This window comes from Dreissena polymorpha, chromosome 6, assembly GCF_020536995.1.
Source record: "Dreissena polymorpha isolate Duluth1 chromosome 6, UMN_Dpol_1.0, whole genome shotgun sequence".
NCBI lineage: Eukaryota > Metazoa > Mollusca > Bivalvia > Myida > Dreissenidae > Dreissena > Dreissena polymorpha.
This window is the reverse complement of record NC_068360.1, coordinates 79,223,387-79,244,758: the sequence shown is the minus strand read 5'-3', so window position 1 is coordinate 79,244,758 and position 21,372 is coordinate 79,223,387. Positions and strand designations below refer to the sequence as shown.

Sequence of the window (21,372 nt, the reverse complement as noted above, 5' to 3'; positions counted from 1 at the left end):
CATGCATACGTATACTACCTTTTGTTTATCATCATGTATGAATCACCAAAGTTGGATATATCGGCAATATACCAACCGAAAAGCACTTCATATGAAGACCGAAGAGCACTCAATTTATCTCTCTAGATATACAAAAAAATCGTTTCTTTTGAGTGAAAACGTGTTTAAATAGTTAAAAATGGTTGTATTCATGCATATGTATACTACATTTTGTTGACTATGAGGTATTAATGCCCAAAATTGGATATATCGGCAATATACCAACCGAAAAGCACTTCATGTGAAGACCGAAAAGCACTCAATTTCTCTATATATAACTGGCAAATTCCCTTATGTGTGTAAACGGGTTTCATTAGTTATAAATGGTTATATTTCATGCATATGTTACTACCTTTTGTTTATCATGATGTATGAATCACCAAAGTTGGATATATCGGCAATATACCAACCGAAAAGCACTTCATATGAAGACCGAAAAGCACTCATTTTCTCTATCCATGTATATATCTGAAAAATTCCTTTCTTATATCTGTAAACGGGTTTAATTAGTTATAAATGTTTATATTTCATGCATACGTATACTTCTTTTTGTTTATCATGATGTATTAATGACCAAAGTTGGATATATCGGCAATATATCAACCGGAAAGCACTTCATATGAAGACCGAAAAGCACTTAATTTATCTCTATATATTTGAAAAAATCGGGTCTAGTGTGTGTAAACGGGTTTAATTAGTTATATATGGTTATATTTCATGCATATGTATACTACTTTTGTTTATTATGAGGTATGAATGCCCAAAATTGGATATATCGGCAATATACCTACCGAAAAGCACTTCATATGAAGACCGAAAAGCACTCAATTTCTTTAAATCTATATATGAAAAGAATCGTTTCTATTGTGTGTAAACGGGTTTAATTTGTTATAAATGGTAATATTTGATGCATATGTATACTATCTTTTGTTTAACATGAGGTATTAATGCCCAAAATTGGATATATCGGCAATATACCAACCGAAAAGCACTTCATGTGAAGACCGAAACGCACTCAATTTCTCTATTTATAACTGAAAAATTCCTTTTATAATATGTGTAAACGGGTTAAATTAGTTATACATGTTTTTATTTCATGCATTTGTATAATACCTTTTGTTTATCATGAGGTATTAATGCCCAAAATTGGATATATCGGCAATATACCAACCGAAAAGCACTTCATATGAAGACCGAAAAACACTCAATTTCTCTCTATATTGATATGATAAAAAATCGTTTCTAGTGTGTGTAAACGGGTTTAACTAGTTGTAAATGGTTATATTTCATGCATATGTATACTACCTTTTGTTTACTATTACGTATTAATGCCCAAAAGTGGATATATCGTCAATATACCAACCGAACAGCACTTCATATGAAGACCGAAAAGCACTCAATTTCTCTCTCTAAAGATATGAAAAAATCGTGTCTATTGTGTGTGAACGCGTTTAATTAGTTATAAATGGCAATATTTCATGCATATGTATACTACCGTTTGTTTATAATGAATTTTTAATGCCCAAATCGGCAATATACCAACCGAAAAGCACTTCATGTGAAGACCGAAAAGCACGCAAGTTCTTTATACAAATATATAACTGAACAATTCCTTTTCGAATATGTGTAAACGGGTTTAATTAGTTATAAATGTTTATATTTTATGCATATATATGCGACGAAAACATGTATGCCAGCTTGATTTTTACATGAGCAAAGAAAGAAAACAGAATGGGGATGTATAGTAAATACATTATTTTTAATCATTGATTAATGAATATTATTGTACGAAATCAGTGTCAACTTTGACTTTGCTATGGGAAATATCCAGTGCTTTTCCGGATTTCAGAGTATATGTAGCACTGTTTATTAGTATCGCTACCAGGAACCTCTGAAGAACGCTTTGGGCTTATCGAAGATTAAGTCCACAACGTGCCTTCATATAATTTAACGCATTTATCAATACATTTCAAAGAGTAAATGAATTATACATCATCACAACGTGACTCCGCCTTTGCTATTAATGTTTTAGAAGCCACTGGACTAAAAAGGCATGGGCTAGACATATAAAAATGCATAGCAAGTAATACATGGATAAAGCATTGTGGCAGCATTGTTTTATTTACTAATCTTGTGTTTATAATATTTAATATCTACCAGTCATGTAATCAGAAAATGAAGCTTTCTCTTCGGAAATAATTTGTGTCTGTTTTGTATTTCTAATTAAAAACTGTTCTCAGAATCCTCGAGAAATCGCTCAAGAAGATAATGAAAAATGTTCCCGCCATCATGCAAATGGCGACAGTTCCGCTGACCTTAGCAACGGTCCTCTTGTCTTCAGCAGACGTCAGTTTCCTCGCTGCCATTGACGTCGAGTTTTTTACTACTGTCATCTCTCGAATCATCTGAACAAACGCTGGTCGCTCCAGAACCTGTGAAGTATATTCAATCCCTAAATGAAACCAGTTTGATATCGGATTCTCTTAATGAAATCTTTGAGTGAAATTCACAGATATTTGCCTGGTTTTCTTTGTCATACCAGAATGTTTTCCTTGAGATTGATCTCCAACTATAGGGAAAATAACTAAGTAGTAATTATTATTAGATTCTTTGTTTCTTCGTTTTTTCTTTACTTAGTAATGATAAGAAAATAAACTTAAGTAAAGTAAGGAAAGTAAGTCATTGTTGTTTTGTGTAAGAATGGGAGGAGAAAGCAGAGCAAAGCAAGCCCCTTCTTTGCCGATAACATTTTTCTTTTATCTTTATTAAACAATTATCTACATTTCGATTGATCAGGCATATGAACTTGCATACATGTTTCTGTTTGATATATTTGTCCATGCGCAATGGGTATAATAGCTAAATGTAATGACCCTATAAATTTAATAAGCATACATTCACACATTAATTTTGACCAATATTCGTATCTGCTTTTTTAACACGAAACGAGAACCAATATTTAATAGGATAATTCTTTGTCTATTGCACCCGATGTCCATACAGACACGTATTCATTCATCGTGACGGTATTAACAATCATACATTAAGGTCCGTGTAAGCATAATGTTGGCGAGTTACATGAGTACATGTATATACGAAATAAAAATTGAAGGATATATGTTATGTTGTATGCTACAAACTGTATAGTTTTGCAGCATTTGTGTACCTGTGAAATGTTGTATTGGAATGCAAATCTGTTACAGATACTGTATGCCAGTTCACTGCAGTCACGTGACTGTAGAATGCCTTTAAAGGTGTTCAACTTCAGACACGTAGAGTTGTTAACAGGCATGGCGTCTGAAATACATGCCGGAACATTGGGGTAAAAACATAATACTTTAAGCTGAATTAATGAAATATGTAAGGTATATTTGGATGATTTGAATATAGCTTTTCATTATTTACCGCTCATGAACTTTATTAACATAATTTAAGCGTTTTCAGTGTGTCCTATAACGGTATTCAGTTTCCTCCATAGCTCGACTCAAATAAGTGCTTTCATAGTATTGATATGTTATTAACATCATTTAAAAAGGTCAGTATCCGATTAGTTTTTGCGACCTTTACGAAACCTCTGAACCACTTTACAGTTTTAGGGATATATACAAATAATTACATGGTTATTGTTTTCTTATTTTCCTTTCTTTGTTATATTGTTGCGTAACTGTTAACAAACTCAAGTCAACGACTTCGCGGTTTAATTCATATGAATTAGAACTCCAAATCAGTGTTTAATAACCGATAAACAATAATAACTCGAAACACATTCTTATTCCCTTCATTTCACATATCTATATACCATCGACCCAATATTCAGCCGCATGGAGTTGGATTCTGCCGCTTAGCTTCAAGTACTGAGCAACATCTCTAAAAGCCACGAGTGTCGCGTTCAACGTCTTGCAGAATGCACGTGCTTGGAAGAGTGTGGACTTGTAGTAGCTGACGAAATACTCGTTGAGATTGTCCAGAATCCATGTGCTCTGATTCAAGTCGGGCAGTGTTGATCCTGGCAGTGACTCTGTATTAAGGGTCGACGAAACAGTTTGAATAGTCTTAGTAGTTTGAGAAATGTTTCTTGGGGTATTGTGAGTCACAATACAAGGTGACTGGACAATGTTGAAAACTGTTTTTAGTATTTTATACGAATTATGAACCTTTTTTGGAACTCATTTATTGTTAAGTTTATGTTAACATATACCGTAACTACACAAATATTTTGATTGAACACGTTAAGTACTAGTAGGTCATTATGTAAAGTCCTGAACAAAAAATGTACATTATACTATCAAAGTGGTAGAATTGTAAAAGCCACTTTCAAACTACCTCAGAAAAGACTGATGTAGTAAATTACTAATGTTTTATGCACTCTGAACATATTTTACCATTACAAACCACATAATTTCATCTAATAAGAGTTATGGTTCCTTTTTCAACTTGGTTTTCGGACAATATTATATCAATTAAGGGTTCACATATGTGAATAATATCAGGACCACAATTAAATAATAAAATAAAGAATATCTTTGATATATTTTTCAAATGGATGCCAAAGATGTGTTGCTTTACCGTATTGTGTGGTAAACTTGTCAATCGTGTTACCTGAGTTACCTGGTGGTGGGATCAATTTTTCACAGAGGCAGTTTGCCGAAAGCGAGCAGCTGAACTTCATGGCAAGTATTAAGTCATATGGTGTTAACTGGATGCCATATTTGCTTGACAAAAGAATATTGTTGGGTATATCTGTCAATCAAGTTACCTGTGCTTGTTATTAATTGTTCGCAAAGGCAGTTTGCCGGTGAGGAGCAGCTAGCATTCCTAAACGCCCATACGTTAGTTGGTATTGCGATAATCATTCCACATGTTTCTTCGGCTTCTGTCCACGCGAAAAAATGCATGCGAGTTGCCAACAGAGCGGTTTTCAAGTTTGGTAAAAAATTGTCTCTTTGCTTAGCAAGAGATCCGTTGTATTTACTGATGCATGTCTTTTTGCACTCTTCATATGTCCCATTTGCTTTGGTTACTATGAACTGGTATTCTTGGAACTTGGGTACCGAGAACCACTTTTCCAACTCTGAAAATATATACTCATACTTCAATCATATTTTAGCTTACCTGAGCATCAAGTGACCTAACAGTTGGCGTTCTGTGTCCATAACCTTCATTATTGAGGGACCATTATCGCGATAAAGACTTCATTTTAATCCCATCTATATCAAGGGGGCCAGTTTGTGCTAGACGTTAATGAGTTTTTGCCCCTCGTTTTCAAAAAAATAATATAAAAAATGAACGTTATTCGGGGGAAAAAACTTCGTTTTTCACCCTATCTACACCGTTCTTCTACAGTTTCAATTTGATAAAAAGATAATATTTTAAGTCAAATATAGAGACTTATATAGTAATGTATTATGAATCTGAACATGGCTGGCAATTAAAAACATTATTTCATCTCATAAGATGGCTCCTTTTTTTTACAAAAAATTACCTTAATTAAGGCTTCGCATATTTAAATTATATTGAGAACGTAGGTTTAATAAATAAATAAATAAATAAATAAATAAATAAATAAGTAAATAAATAAATAAATAAATAAATAAATAAATAAATATATATATATATATATATATATATATATATATATATATATATATATATATATATATATACCAATACATAGTGCCAGTTACGCGGTCTCTGTAGTTTTCAGACTGTACTTACGAGGTCAATATAAAAAACGGGGTCTATATACAACCCCGCAATCTAGGCTCCTTTAATTACTATGAGGGGGGTGTAGGGGAGGTAATGCAATCAAATCTCACAATAAGGTCTTAAATCGAAAACCACAATCAGGTCTGAAATTGAAATTGTATATACCTCGCAAATAAGTTCGCTATATATTTCCTTGTATAAGACGTTAAATAAATGACGTATTTATATACAATAATAATAGTAGGTACCCCTATATACCTTAATTCGTGTTTATATCGGATAAAAAAGGGTATGGAGATACATGTATTTAAAGTGGGAACCCCATAACCTATTTCTAAATCAGAGACCCCGTAACTGGCCATATGTGTGAATATATATATATATATATATATATATATATATATATATATATATATATATATATATATATATATATATTTATATCTATATATATATATATATATATATATATATATATATATATATATATATATATATATATATATATATATATATATATATATATATATGAGTTATCGTTGATTTCTTTTAAATGGATGCCAAAGTTGTGTTAAAGCATGTTGTGGGGTAATTTCGTTAATCGTGTTACCTGTATTTGGAAACAATTGTTCACAGAGGCAGTGTGCCGGACTCGAGCAGTTTTCAGTTGGTAATAAGGATACCTCAGTTTGTGTTACTGTAATGTGTCCACATGTTTGGTTAGCTTCTGTCCACGCAACATATACTTCATGTTTCATCAGATGGAACATCTTGAAAGCCGTTTTTAAATTTTGCACAAAATCGGCTTGTTGATTAGCAAGAGATCCGTTGTATTTATCAAAGCAGTTCTTCTTGCATTCTTCATATGTCTCATTCTCATTGGTTACAGTGTACTGGTATCCTTGGAACTCAGGAATCGAAAACCACTTGCCCAACTCTGCAAATATTAAATCATAAAATTAATATTTAAGCTTACCTGAGCATTACTGAACCTAACCGGCGACGTTGTGCCAAAAACGTCCACACTATGAGACCATAAGAGACTTCACTTTAATCCAATCTTAACAAAACGTGCGCAGTTTGCTTAGAAAATAAGATATTCGGTTGAGAGTCTCACCAGAGCAAATATATGTATTGCCTATTTGATGCAAAAATGTAATGTATTCCCTTTTTAAGAACATACAGACTTCATTTTCATCGACCCTTTGCCAAACTTGTACAGTTTTTGCATTACCATATGATCTTACATAACGTCTTCGCAGAAGCCAACAAATGGGCTAATAGACACCATAGACACCATGGAAACGGACTCGAAAGCGTTTCGTATAAGCTTAGGCTTGTTATGCAACCGAGCTTAAATAAATAGGTTTAAAAAAATGGGCTAAATAATGGTACACTTTCTTGAGTGTTCGTCCTAATAATACTACTACTAAAATTTAAATTATTGTGCATACAAAGTTAAAGTCGAATCAAATTAGCATTTAGCGAAACATACCACAGCCACCCAAAGCGGTAACCACTGTCCGTCCTAGCGGTTATCACTGCCCGTCCCAGCAGTGACCACTGCTCAATACAGAAGTAACAACTGCCCCACAAAGCAGTAACCACTGCATGGCACAGCAGTAACCCTTACCCGCTCCAGCGGCAACCACTGTCCGCCCCATCGGTAATCATTAATCGCGTATGCGGTTATAACTTCCGCATCAGCGGTAACCACTTCCCGACCTAGCGGTAACCACTACCCGCTTAAGCGATAACCACTACCCACCCCAGCGATAACCAATATCCGCCCCAGCGGTAATTATGTCCAGAGCAGCGTTAACCAATCCCCGTCCCAGCGGTAACAACTGTCTGCCCATGTGGTAACCACCGTCCGCCTCAGCGGTAACCACTGCCATGCCCAGCGGTTACAACTGCCCACCCCAGCTGTAACAATTGCCCACCCAAGCTGTAACCACAGCTGTAACCACAGCCCGCCCCAGCTCTAACGACTGCCCGTCTAAGTGGTAATCACTGACCAGAGCAGCGTTAACCATTCCCCGGACCAGCGTTAACCACTCTCCGGACCAGCAATAACCATTCCCCGAACCAGCGGTAACCACTGCCCGACCCAGCGGTAACCAATATCAGCCCCAGTTGTAACCACTGCTCGACCCAGCGTTAACCACTCCCTGGACCAGCGTTAACCACTCCCCAGACAAGCGGTTACCACTATCCGTCCCAACGGTAGCCACTCCCCGGACCAGCGGTAACCACTGCCCGACCCAGCTGTGACCACGGCCCGACCCAGCGGTAACCACTGCCCGACCCATCGGTGACCAAAGCCCGCCCCCTCTATCACAAACTAAAATCCTTTCAGATCTAGAAGAGTTGTTGTAACATTTTTAACAGATTGAATGAAAATCTGTGCACATTTCTACATAAATGGTCAGTTTATATTTGTATATAGTCAATTAAGAAAAAATGCAATATCTTAATAAAACCATATGCAATAATAATCACGTTTCATTTAATCATCACATGGTTTGTAATGTTGGCAAGGCATATTTAAGCTTTGCTTGGAACCAGTAAAATCTCATTGCAGGGTTAAACAGTCTCTTCAATGCTTATATAATGTAAATGTTCTTACCAAAGCACTGCATCACTGACTGATGGCTGCTAATCCAGATGAAAAACAACAACCGCCGAGTGTTAAATATATTCATTGCAATCGCTGTAATTTTCAGTTAAAAAAGCAAAGGTGTGATACAATTTATCGAATAAAAAGAAATTGTGTTATCCACAATAATATCTGTTTTCATGCAATTGCAATAAAAGCGCATACCAAATTATTCTTCAATGAGCAATTCAACTTTCCTAGTGAAGTGATATGCATATCTTTAGCCATGTTTGCCCAATGCAACTGATTCGTCGGTGCAGCCAGATTACACAAAATAAGAGCAAACATAATGCACCTGAATGCCACATGTTAAAGAATAAGCAAATTTTAATTAAATTTAAATAGAATGCTCATCAGTATCACCGGACTACTTAAGTGTTGTTATTTCAAAGATATAATTACAGACTGTTTTGGCCTCTTTATAAGTGAGTACGAAAGAGCATAAGTTTTTGCTTGAGTGGTAGTAGTTTATCAACATGTCAGTACTTAATTCTAGTTTTAGGTAATTTAAACCATAGTTCAGTTGCTTGAAAAACATCTACCTGTCCGCATTTTATATGCATGTGGCGGGAGAATCAATTAAAATAGTCATCGGCCCCGGTCGAGCCGGCCATGTGGCGGGAGACTTAATCAGTGCAGTAATCGGCCTCGGTCTAGCGGGCCATGTGGCAGGAGACTCAAAAAGTGCAGTCATTGGCCCCGGTCTAGCGGGCCATGTGGCGGGAGTCTCAATAAGTGCAGTCATTGGCCCCGGTCTAGCCAGCCAGTGCATTCATCTCGTCGGCTCAAAACATCAAAGCGGAGCAAACAGCTGCCTTGTTAAAAAAACTGAAAACCCGGTTACCCCCAAGTGTTATCATTTTATCGCAGGTTTTAAGCACCAACATGGTTAAAGAATCTAGTATATCAGTGCACGTACTATAGGTGGCGTAACTAGCGAAAAATGTGCGAAACGCACACATTGTTTTAGTAATAATAAGTTGACCAACATAATTGTTTTGCAGGATACCAAAGTTCTCTGATACATAATTAATCCCTGGTTTTAGACCAGAATTCAAGAGCAATACAAGCTAATATTATTTTCTAGTGTGGATTTGGTTATGAGGTTGTGCTGATGGTGAACCCTTTTAAAGATGATGGCAGTACGGCCATTGATGTGAAGGCGATCAAAGTTCAGTCTAATATGAACCGTCCATTTATACCATTATTTAATAAGTTTGTGTCCCCTACTGGTTTCACGGTGGGTTCAAATCAGTAATTAATATGAATAAGTAAACACAACACAAACTCAACATAAGTAGGATGAAAATACCGCTGTTGATAATGACCAATCGTTTATGATAAAATGGAAATACACATACTTAATATTGGAATACAAAACATGTATACATCTGTGTTGATGTTCTTTACATGTTTTATCATGTTTTTAGAAAAGTTTCTGTCTTTTAATTAAGTATTTTTTAATTAAGTATTGATGAAAAATTTACCTTGAACTAATGCCGGTAATCTAATAAAGACAAATTAAAATTGTTAAATTTTTATACATTTTTTTATTTTTAATATGAACTTTTTCAGTTATGTCAGTTTATATGACATGGTAAAATTTTCACACGGTAGAGTTTGCTTATAATTTGTAAATAACTAATCACAAAAGCTTAGTGTTGTGTAACATGAAATCCATATACAAACAACTGACATGTGGGGAATATTTTTAAGTTAGCCTGCTAGTTTGCAAAGGAATTTGTTCATATTTCTAGGTCTAGAAAAGGAAAAGTTTACATATGCTAATTTGATTAATATTTTATATAATTTCGGAAAGGTTGTAGAGAATTGATAAAATCGTAGTAATTAAACGCCAACTCTCCACATAATGTCCGATAAAAATCGACATCAAAATATATGAGCCTTGCTCTGGAAAAACGGGACTAAAGAAATCCTCCCAGAGTATCCTGAGCAGTCTGCAAAGCGGGGCTTAAGAAATCCTCCCAGAGTATCATGAGCAGTCTGCAAAGCGGGGCTTAAGAAATCCTCCCAGAGTATCCTGAGCAGTCTGCAAAGCGGGGCTTAAGAAATCCTCCCAGAGTATCCTGAGCAGTCTCCAAAGCGGGACTTAAGGAATCCTCCCAGAGTATCCTGAGCACTCTGCAAAGCGGGACTTAAGAAATCCTCCCAGAGTATCCTGAGCAGTCTGCAAAGCGGGACTTAAGAAATCCTCCCAGAGTATCCTGAGCAGTCTGCAAAGCGGGGCTTAAGAAATCCTCCCAGAGTATCCTGAGCAGTCTGAAAAGCGGGGCTTAAGAAATCCTCCCAGAGTATCCTGTGCAGTCTGCAAAGCGGGGCTTAAGAATTCCTCCCATAGTTTCCTGTGCAGTCTGCAAAGCGGGGCTGAAGAAATCCTCCCAGAGTATCATGAGCAGTCTGCAAAGCGGGGATTAAGAAATCCTCCCATAGTATCCTGTGCAGTCTGCAAAGCGGGGCTTAAAAATCCTCCCAGAGTAACATGAGCAGTCTGCAAAGCGGGGCTTAAGAAATCCTCCCATAGTAACATGTGTAGTCTGCAAAGCGGGGCTTAAGAAATCATCCAAGAGTATCCTGAGCAGTCTGCAAAGCGGGGCTTAAAAAATCCTCCCCAAGTATCCTGAGCAGTCTGTAAAGCGGGGCTTAAGAAATCCTCCCAGAGTATCCTGTGCAGTCTGCAAAGCGGGGCTTAAGAAATCCTCCCAGAGTAACATGAGCAGCCTGCAAAGCGGGGCTTAAGAAATCCTCCCATAGTAACATGTGTAGTCTGCAAAGCGGGGCTTAAGAAATCCTCACAGAGTATCCTGTGCAGTCTGCAAAGCGGGGCTTAAAAAATCCTCCCCAAGTATCCTGAGTAGTCTGTAAAGCGGGGCTTAAGAAATCCTCCCAGAGTATCCTGTGCAGTCTGCAAAGCGGGGCTTAAAAAATCCTCCCCAAGTATCCTGAGCAGTCTGTAAAGCGGGGCTTAAGAAATCCTCCCAGAGTATCCTGTGCAGTCTGCAAAGCGGGGCTCAAGAAATCCTCCCAGGGTATCCTGAGCAGTCTGCAAAGCGGGGCTTAAGAAATCCTCCCCAAGTATCCTGAGCAGTCTGCAAAGCGGGGCTTAAGAAATCCTCCCAGAGTAACGTGAGCAGTCTGCAAAGCGAGGCTTAAGAAATCCTCCCAGAGTATATTGAGCAGTCTGCAAAGCGGGGCTTAAGAAATCCTCCCAGAGTATCCTGAGCAGCCTACAAAGCGGGGCTTAAGAAATCCTCCCAGAGTATCCTGAGCAGTCTCCAAAGCGGGGCTTAAGAAATCCTCCCGTAGTATCCTGAGCAGTCTGCAAGGCGGGGCTTAACAAATCCTCCCAGAGTATCCTGTGCAGTCTGCAAAAGGGGCTTAAGAAATCCTCCCAGAGTATCCTGTCCAGTCTGCAAGGCGGGGCTTAACAAATCCTCCCAGAGTATCCTGTGCAGTCTGCAAAACGGGGCTTAAGAAATCCTCCCAGAGTATCCTGAGCTGTCTGCAAAGCGGGGCTCAAGAAATCCTCTCAGAGTATCCTGAGCAGTCTGCAAAGCGGGACTTAAGAAATCCTCCCAGAGTATCCTGAGCAGTCTGCAAAGCTAGACTTAAGAAATCCTCCCAGAGTATCCTGAGCAGTCTGCAAAGCGGGGCTTAAGAGATCCTCCCAGAGTATCCTGTGCAGTCTGCAAAGCGGGGCTTAAGAAATCCTCCCCAAGTATCCTGAGCAGTCTGCAAAGCGGGGCTTAAGAAATCCTCCCAGAGTATCCTGTGAAGTCTGCAAAGCGGGGCTCAAGAAATCTTCCCCAAGTATCCTGAGCAGTCTCTAAAGCGGGGCTTAAGAACTCCTCCCAGAGTATCATGAGCAGTCTGCAAAGCGGGGCTTAAGAAATCCTCACAGAGTATCCTGAGCAGTCTGCAAAGCGGGGCTTAAGAAATCCTCCCAGAGTATCCTGAGCAGTCTGCAAAGCGGGGCTTAAGAAATCCTCCCAGAGTATCCTGTGCAGTCTGCAAAGCGGGGCTTAAGAAATCCTCCCAGAGTATCCTGAGCAGTCTGCAAAGCGGGACTTAAGAAATCCTCCCAGAGTATCCTGAGCAGTCTGCAAAGCGGGGCTTAAGAAATCCTCCCAGTGTATATTGAGCAGTCTGCAAAGCGGGGCTTAAAAACAAATCCTTCCAGAGTATCCTGAGCAGTCTGCAAAGCGGGGCTTAAGAAATCCTCCCAGACTAACCTGAGCAGTCTGCAAAGCGGGGCTTAAGAAATTCTCCCAGAGTATCCTGAGCAGCCTGACAGAGTATCCTGAGCAGTCTGCAAAGCGGGGCTTAAGAAATCCTCCCAGAGCGGGACTTAAGAAATCCTCCCAGAGTATCCTGAGCAGTCTGCAAAGCGGGGCTTAAGAAATCCTCCAGGGTATCATGAGCAGTATGCAAAGCGGGGCTTAAGAAATCCTCCCATAGTATTTTGAGCAGAATTTAATGCGGGGCTTATGAAATTCACCCAGAGTATCCTGAGCAGTCTGAAACGCGGGGCTTAAGAAATCCTCCCAGAGTATCCTGAGCAGTCTGCAAAGCGTGGCTTAAGAAATCCTCCCAGAGTATCCTGAGCAGTCTGCAAAGCGGGGCTTAAGAAATCCTCCAGGGTATCCTGAGCAGTCTGCAAAGCGAGGCTTAAGAAATCCTCCGAGAGTAACCTGAGCAGTCTGCAAAGCGGGGCTTAAGAAATCCTCCCAGAGTATATTGAGCAGTATGCAAAGCGGGGCTTAAAAACAAATCCTCCCAGAGTATCCTGAGCAGTCTGCAAAGCGGGGCTTAACAAATCCTCCCAGAGTAGCCTGAGCAGTCTGCAAAGCGGGGCTTAAGAAATCCTCCCAGAGTATCCTGAGCAGTCTGACAGAGTATCCTGAGCAGTCTGCAAAGCGGGGCTTAAGAAATCCTCCCAGAGTATCCTGAGCAGTCTGCAAAGCGTGGCTTAAGAAATCCTCCCAGAGTATCCTGAGCAGTCTGCAAAGCGGGGCTTAAGAAATCCTCCCAGAGCGGGACTTAAGAAATCCTCCCAGAGTATCCTGAGCAGTCTGCAAAGCGGGGCTTAAGAAATCCTCCCAGAGTATCCTGAGCAGTCTGCAAAGCGGGGCTTAAGATATCCTCCCAGAGTAACCTGAGCAGTCTGCAAAGCGGGGCTTAAGAAATCCTCCCAGAGTATCCTGAGCAGTCTGACAGAGTATCCTGAGCAGTCTGCAAAGCGGGGCTTAAGAAATTCTCCCCGAGCGGGACTTAAGAAATCCTCCCAGAGTATCCTGAGCAGTCTGCAAAGCGGTGCTTAAGAAATCCTCCATGGTATCCTGAGCAGTATGCAAAGCGGGGCTTAAGAAATCCTCCCAGAGTATTCTGAGCAGTCTTTAAAGCGGGGCTTAAGAAATTCTCCCAGAGTATCCTGAGCAGTCTGCAAAGCGGGGCTTAAGAAATCCTCCCAGAGTATCCTGAGCAGTCTGCAAAGCGTGGCTTAAGAAATCCTCCCAGAGTATCCTGAGCAGTCTGCAAAGCGTGGCTTAAGAAATCCTCCCAGAGTATCCTGAGCAGTCTGCAAAGCGGGGCTTAAGAAATCCTCCAGAGTATCCTGAGCAGTATGCAAAGCGGGGCTTAAGAAATTCTCCCAGAGCATTCTGAGCAGTCTTTAAAGCGGGGCTTAAGAAATTCACCCAGAGTATCCCGAGCAGTCTGCAAAGCGGGGCTTAAAAATTCCTCCCAGAGTATCCTGTGCAGTCTGCAAAGCGGGGCTTAAGAAATCCTCCCATAGTAACCTGAGCAGTCTGCAAAGCGGGGCTTAAGAAATCCTCCCATAGTAACCTGTGCAGTCTGCAAAGCGGGGCTTTAGAAATCCTCCCAGAGTATCCTGAGCAGTCTGCAAAACGGGACTTAAGAAATCCTCCCAGAGTATCCTGTGCAGTCTGCAAAGCGGGGCTTAAGAAATCCTCCCATAGTAACCAGTGCAGTCTGCAAAGCGGGACTTAACAAATCCTCCCGGAGTATCCTGAGCAGTCTGCAAAGCGGGGCTTAAAAAATCCTCCCAGAGTATCCTGAGCAGTCTGCAAAGCGGGGCTTAAGAAATCCTTCCATAGTAACCTGTGCAGTCTGCAAAGCGGGACTTAACAAATCCTCCCATAGTATCCTGTGCAGTCTGCAAAGCGGGGCTTAAGAAATCCTCCAAGAGTATCCTGAGCGGTCTGCAAAGCGGGGCTTAAGAAATCCTCCCAGGGTATCCTGAGCAGTCTCCAAAGCGGGACTTAAGAAATCCTCCAAGAGTATCCTGAGCAGTCTGCAAAGCGGGGCTTAAGAAATCCCCCCATAGTAACCTGTGCAGTCTGCAAAGCGGGGCTTAAGAAATCCTTCCAGAGTATCCTGAGCAGTCTGCAAAGCGGTACTTAACAAATCGTCCCATAGTATCCTGTGCAGTCTGCAAAGCGGGGCTTAAGAAATCCTCCAAGAGTATCCTGAGCGGTCTGCAAAGCGGGGCTTAAGAAATCCTCCCAGGGTATCCTGAGCAGTCTCCAAAGCGGGACTTAAGAAATCCTCCAAGAGTATCCTGAGCAGTCTGCAAAGCGGGGCTTAAGAAATCCTCCCATAGTAACCTGTGCAGTCTGCAAAGCGGGGCTTAAGAAATCCTTCCAGAGTATCCTGAGCAGTCTGCAAAGCTGGGCTTAAGAAATCGTCCCCAAGTATCCTGTGCAGTCTGCAAAGCGGGGCTTAAGAAATCCTCCCATAGTATCCTGTGCAGTCTACAAAGCGGGGCTTAAGAAATCCTCCAAGAGTATCCTGAGCTGTCTGCAAAGCGGGGCTTAAGAAATCCTCCCATAGTAACCAGTGCAGTCTGCAAAGCGGGATTTAAGAAATCCTCCCGGAGTATCCTGAGCAGTCTGCAAAGCGGGGCTTAAAAAATCCTCCCAGAGTATCCTGAGCAGTCTGCAAAGCGGGGCTTAAGAAATCCTCCCATAGTAACCTGTGCACTCTGCAAAGCGGGGCTTAAGAAATCCTCCCATAGTAACCTGTGCAGTCTGCAAAGCGGGGCTTAAGAAATCCTCCCAGAGTATCCTGAGCAGTCTGCAAAGCGGGGCTTAAGAAATCCTCCCATAGTATCCTTAGCAGTCTACAAAGCGGTGCTTAAGAAATCCTCCCATAGTATACTGTGCAGTCTGCAAAGCGGGGCTTAAGAAATCCTCTCAGGGTATCCTGAGCAGTCTGCAAAGCGGGGCTTAAGAAATCCTCCCAGAGTAACCTGTGCAGTCTGCAAAGCGGGGCTTAAGAAATCCTCCCAGGGTATCCTGAGCAGTCTGCAAAGCGGGGCTTAAGAAATCCTCCCATAGTATCCTGTGCAGTCTGCAAAGCGGGTTTTAAGAAATCCTCCCAGAGTATCCTGTGCAGTCTGCAAAGCGGGGCTTAAGAAATCCTCCCAGAGTTTCCTGAGCAGTCTGCAAAGCGGGGCTTAAGAAATCCTCCCATAGTATCCTGTGCAGTCTGCAAAGCGGGGCTTAAGAAATCCTCCCATAGTATCCTGTGCAGTCTGCAAAGCGGGGCTTAAGAAATCCTCCCAGAGTATCCTGAGCAGTCTCCAAAGCGGGGCTTAAGAAATCCATCCTTAGTATCCTGTGCAGTCTGCAAAGCGGGGCTTAAGAAATCCTCCCAGAGTATCCTGAGCAGTCTCCAAAGCGGGGCTTAAGAAATCCTCTCATAGTATCCTGTGCAGTCTGCAAAGCGGGGCTTAAGAAATCCTCCCAGAGTATCCTGAGCAGTTTGAAAAGGCCTATCAGGGACGACCTTTTCCGCTGTTAATGGATTCTGTCGTTAAAGAGAAGTCTCTTCCTAATTAAAATCCAGTGTAACCAGAAAGTTTCGTCAGTGATTAGCCTAAGAAGACTGCACATGCTAATCTGGGACGCGACACTTTACATACATGCATTTAGCTATTGGTTCTACAGTGGCAGATCTTTAGTTATATTAGTGAATTCGAGAAAACGCTATAATATCATTTAAATATTCTGGAGTCTGATTGTTGACATATTTATATATGAAGAGTGCCGTGTGGTATTTACATATTTTATTAAACGAGAGCCAATTAAGCCGTTAAAACAATTCTTTGGGTGGTGTTCCATTTTAAGTACCATTTTTAACAGCATTGTTGTATATTTTTTCTTGCTTTTCAGAATTAATGAAGTAGTTGTATTTCGTAACAGTTTATAATTGTCCCAGTCTTTAATTTTGCGGAAGTTATCTCTAACTCGCATACTTTTAATAACGTTTATGTTTATCCATTTTGGCATATGTGTGCTTTTTATTCTCTTTCGCTTGTACGGGACGTACTTTTCTAAAACGCTATTCAAAATTCTATATAATGATTGAGGGGACATATTTGGATCGTGAACAGTTTCAATATAATTTAGTTGCGAAACCGATAGATCCAATTGGAAATCAGATATCACAAACTTTTTAAAGCATCTATATTTAATATTCGAGTGAGTGCCTTGTTTTGAGATTTTATAGTTAATTTTCCTTGTCATGCATACCGGATAGCGGTCGCTTATTGATATTTGTTTGAAATAAGCAGTACGTACTCTGTATATTCGATTAGTACATATATGATCAGTTATTGAAGACGATTTATCTGTGACACTGGTTGGTGTGTTTATTAGTTGGACGAGACCATGCTTTGATACAGTTTTTGACCACATTTTGCATTCATAGGACTTGCTGTCAGCAATGTATTTAAAATTGAAATCACCTAATATGTGATACTCAATGTTTAAACCCTAAAACTTATTAAGTAATGCATCAAATTGTTCTTTCCATTTTTGCGTCTCATTAGGTGGACGATAGATAACATTTAACAGAAAATATTGTGTGTTTTTAAAGCATATTTCAATACAGACAAATTCAATTTCATCAGGCTCTAAGCCTGGCCTATGTTTAAATGGTACATGGTTACCTATATAAAGCAAGATTCCGCCACCCTTTTTCTGACTTCTGTCTTTACAAATGTATGTAAAATTCGAAATATTTAAATAATCATCAGACACATTTTCGTTCAAATATGTTTCACAAAAAGCAATAACATCCATATTACATTTTTCAGACAGCTTATCTACAGTGCTTTTCAGGATTACATGTAGAACTGTGTCAATATCGCCAACATGAACATTCAAATGGCGCATTTCGGATATTAAAGTTAAGTTCACAATGTGACTCCATGGAAATCAGTGTTTAAGACACAACGGTGATAACAAGGCAAGCTCTTTACATGTACATATACTGGAAACACTCTGCATAGCAAGTTATACATTGATATAACATTGTGAAAACTATTTAACATTAATTAATCATCCGCTATATCAATAAAATATCTACCTGTCATGTACTCAGACAAAGAAGCTTTCTAGTTGGTAATAAGATGTGTCTGTTTTCTTACAGTAATTTAAGAAATTTTAATTAAAAAAATGTTCTCAGAATCCGCGAAAAATCGTTCAAGAATACAATCAAGAAGATTCCCGCCATCATGCAAATGGCGACAGTTCCGCTGACTTTAGCTAGGGTCCTCTTGTCTTCAGCAGACGTCAGTTTCCTCAAAGCATTTGACGTCATGTTTTTCACTATTGTCATCTCTCGAATCATTTCAACAAACTCTTGTCGCTCCAGAACCTGTGAAATATATTCAGTATTGACATGGAACCAGTTCGATAACAGATTCCCTTAAAGCCACACACCTTAAAATGAAAATAAATTTAAGTACAAATAAGAAACATATTGTATCTATGCCAATAAGAATATATCTGGTGGTTACAAGGTAGAAATCCGTCTTTTTTTGCGCTTTAAAACTTAAATATAATCGTGTTTGTTGAAATGGACGTTTACGTCTAGAAATCCTACTTTCGGTTTTAAAAGCGGTACCGTTTGAAAAATAATAAATGACTTGCTAACTAGCCTATTTAATTATATCTATGCTAATTAAAATATATCTAGTGTTAACAAGGTAGAAATCTGTATTTTTTGCGCTTTAAAACTTCAAAATAATCGCGTTTATCGAAATGGATGTATACGTATAGAAATCTTACTTTCGGTTTTAAAATTTAAAAAATGAATAAATTTCTTGCTAACTACCGTTAGGCTATAGATTTAGTGACAATTTTGCACACTTTCAAATTGCATCTATATGTATTGATTAACATATATTTCATTTCAAGATGTGTGGCTTTAATGCAAGTTGTAGGTGAAATTCATAGATATTTCCCCCTTGTCCTCTCAGACAAAACTGTGTTTGCATGCGTTTATTTTATAATTATTGAGAAAATAACTAACTAATATCAGTCCTTTTCCAATGTTTCTATACAAAGTAATATTAAATACAAAATAAATTAATACAATATTGTTTAAAAAGGGGGAAGAAAAGCGCAGCAAAGCAATACCCTTGTTAGCCAAAACGAGTTGTTTAATAGTGTTCTTGAAATACTATCTCCATTTCGATTGGTTGGGCACATGAACTTGCATGAAGTGTTCTTTTCTGAATAATTTGTCAATGCACCATAGTGAAACGCATTATTAACCAATTATTCATAAATATATTTAGCATACATTTCATACTTTAATTGCGACCAAAGACGTATTTAGTTTTGGTTGAGAAACCAGTTTCACGCATTAAATGACCGTATATTTTACCGTCGATGCAGAGACGTAGCCACTCATCGTAACGGTATTAACAATCATGTTAAAAGGTCAGTGTAAACTTAATGCTTGCGAGCTATATACAACACAAAAATATTGGTAACGTAATGCACCATATTCAGGATAGAATTTCTATGACATGATTTTTAAAAATTTCTGTATATCGCAGTATTGATGGCTATTTGTCTCAACTGTTATAAACAATATAGATATGAAGCATTCTTAACCTGTGAAATGTTGTTTTGGAATGCAAATCAGTTACGTATGCTGTAGGCCAGTTCACTGCACTCACGTGACTGAAGACTTCCTTCAGCGGTGTTCAACTTCAGACACGTAGAGTCGTTAGCAGGCATGGCGTCTGAAATATGTAACGGACATTTGGGTAAAGAACAATTTATTTTTAGCTCATGAATTGACATGTTCATATAATATTTTGTCGTTTTTATGATGCTTTTCAATAGTTATCTGCTACTCGTTAACTATATTAAAGGGGCCGTCCAACAGATCTTGGCATGTATTGAAGCATGTCATTAAATGCTTTATATTGATAAATTTAAACATTTGACCTAAAAATCTCGAGTAAAAAAAATACAATAATACAATTTTTAAAAAAAGTAAAAAGAGCAACCCTCAACAGAACTCGAACCACTGACCCCTGGAGTCCTGGAGTAAAAGAAGTCTCCCGCAGAGACCACTCGACCATCCATGCTCATGCTAAGAGCGGATGTATTTTTACCTATATAAGCAATCCTCGTAGTTTCCCAAAATATAAATACAACAACGGAACTTTCCAAATTATTCAATCGTTTCGCGTCGCACGACGCTTTATAATTTTCAGGTTTTCAAATCGTCAAAAGATGCATATAATGGATATTTAAGAGCATGGCAAATGGTCTGTATTTTTATTTCCTAAAAAATATCACAAATACGAAAATTTGCGAATCTGAAACAACTTGTTTTTAATTTTGTCGATTTTACCAATATGTTAGATGGCCCCTTTAATTTAAATAAGGTGTCATAAGTGTTTCCTATATATGTATTCAGTTTTGTCCATGCATGTGTTTTTCTATAGCAGTGCATATTTTTAGGTATTCTTTTATTTATATTAAAACATTTTTATATTTGTATAAAAGTAATTTTATTAGAATCGTTTTTAAATATCAGTATCGGGTTAGTGTATGCGAGATATACACACTCTATTTCCAATTTACATATATATTGAAACAATAATATTATTATTTTATTTCCTATTTCCATCTATTTGTAATTTTCATGCGTGGCTAGTGACTAAATCAGAATAAAGACTTCGTGGTTTAATTCCAATTCACCACGTTGCCATTTTAACAAACCGATTAAAATTTAGCTCGAAAATCATTTCTTAAGCCACTTCATACCGTCGACCCAATATCCAGCCGCATCACGTTGAAGTCTGCCGCTTAGCTTAAAGTACTGATAAGTGTCCATAAACGCAACCAGCGTCGCGTTTGACATCTTGCAGACTGCCCGTGCGTCGGTGATGGTTAAGTTATTGTAGTTGACAAAACACTCATTGAGATTGTCCCGAATCCATCGGATTTGCGTTGAGTGTCGTTCAGTGTTGGTTGTGGTTCTGGTATGTGGGATTGACGTGGGTGTGTTTTGTGTTGCGTTGGTTGTGAGATTTCTAGGCAGGCTTGAGTTGTCCAACTTTATATCTGAAACCCAGCCCTAAGTCTAATTACATTTCAAAGTGTGCATTAGATCTGAAAAAATATGACATGACTAAAGTAAAATAATAGCTTTACTTAAAAAGTAGTTATCTATCATGTGGAAGGTGGTTATGTATATGTATTCATGGAATAGTGTCAAAAAGGTATTAAATGTAAGCCATATATAAAGCTATTAAATAAAAATAAATTATTGTAACGCCACACAAAATATTTCCGTTTTAATAATTTATTTTAAATGTAATTTGTACATACATTGATATATTTAGGGGTCATTAGGTAATGTCATTTTTTGCATTCAGGCTTATTACCAGTCTTAAAGTATTATCATAAAACAAAAACAGAATCTGCATATATTTGTTCAAATGGATGCTTACGGTTTGCTTTAAAACCAGGTATATGTGTCAATCATGTTACCTTTTTGCATTACAGGTTGTTCGCAAAGGCAGTGCGCAATCTTCAAGCAGTTCCAATTTCCAAACGTTTTAAGATGATCCGTCGCCATTAGCATTGCACAGGTTTGCTTAGCTTCTGTCTAAT

The 21,372-nt window shown here is 38.8% G+C and overlaps 1 protein-coding gene and 1 long non-coding RNA gene across 2 annotated transcripts; both read right to left on the bottom strand.

Annotated features, from left to right (window-relative positions):
- Window positions 1-1,679: 1,679 nt before the first annotated feature.
- LOC127836406 (uncharacterized) lies at window positions 1,680-8,583 on the bottom strand. Its single transcript, XM_052363025.1, has 6 exons — window positions 8,375-8,583; window positions 6,356-6,682; window positions 4,796-5,110; window positions 3,839-4,057; window positions 3,206-3,336; window positions 1,680-2,471 (listed from the first exon to the last, which is right to left on the bottom strand). The coding sequence occupies exons 1-6, from the start codon at window positions 8,448-8,450 to the stop codon at window positions 2,259-2,261; spliced, it is 1,281 nt and encodes a 426-aa protein (XP_052218985.1). The 5' UTR covers window positions 8,451-8,583; the 3' UTR covers window positions 1,680-2,258.
- A 9,118-nt stretch (window positions 8,584-17,701) lies between these two features.
- On the bottom strand, window positions 17,702-21,372 carry LOC127833688 (uncharacterized). Its single transcript, XR_008027544.1, has 4 exons — window positions 21,250-21,372; window positions 20,521-20,820; window positions 19,354-19,484; window positions 17,702-18,106 (listed from the first exon to the last, which is right to left on the bottom strand). It is a non-coding gene; the product is annotated as an uncharacterized LOC127833688 (long non-coding RNA).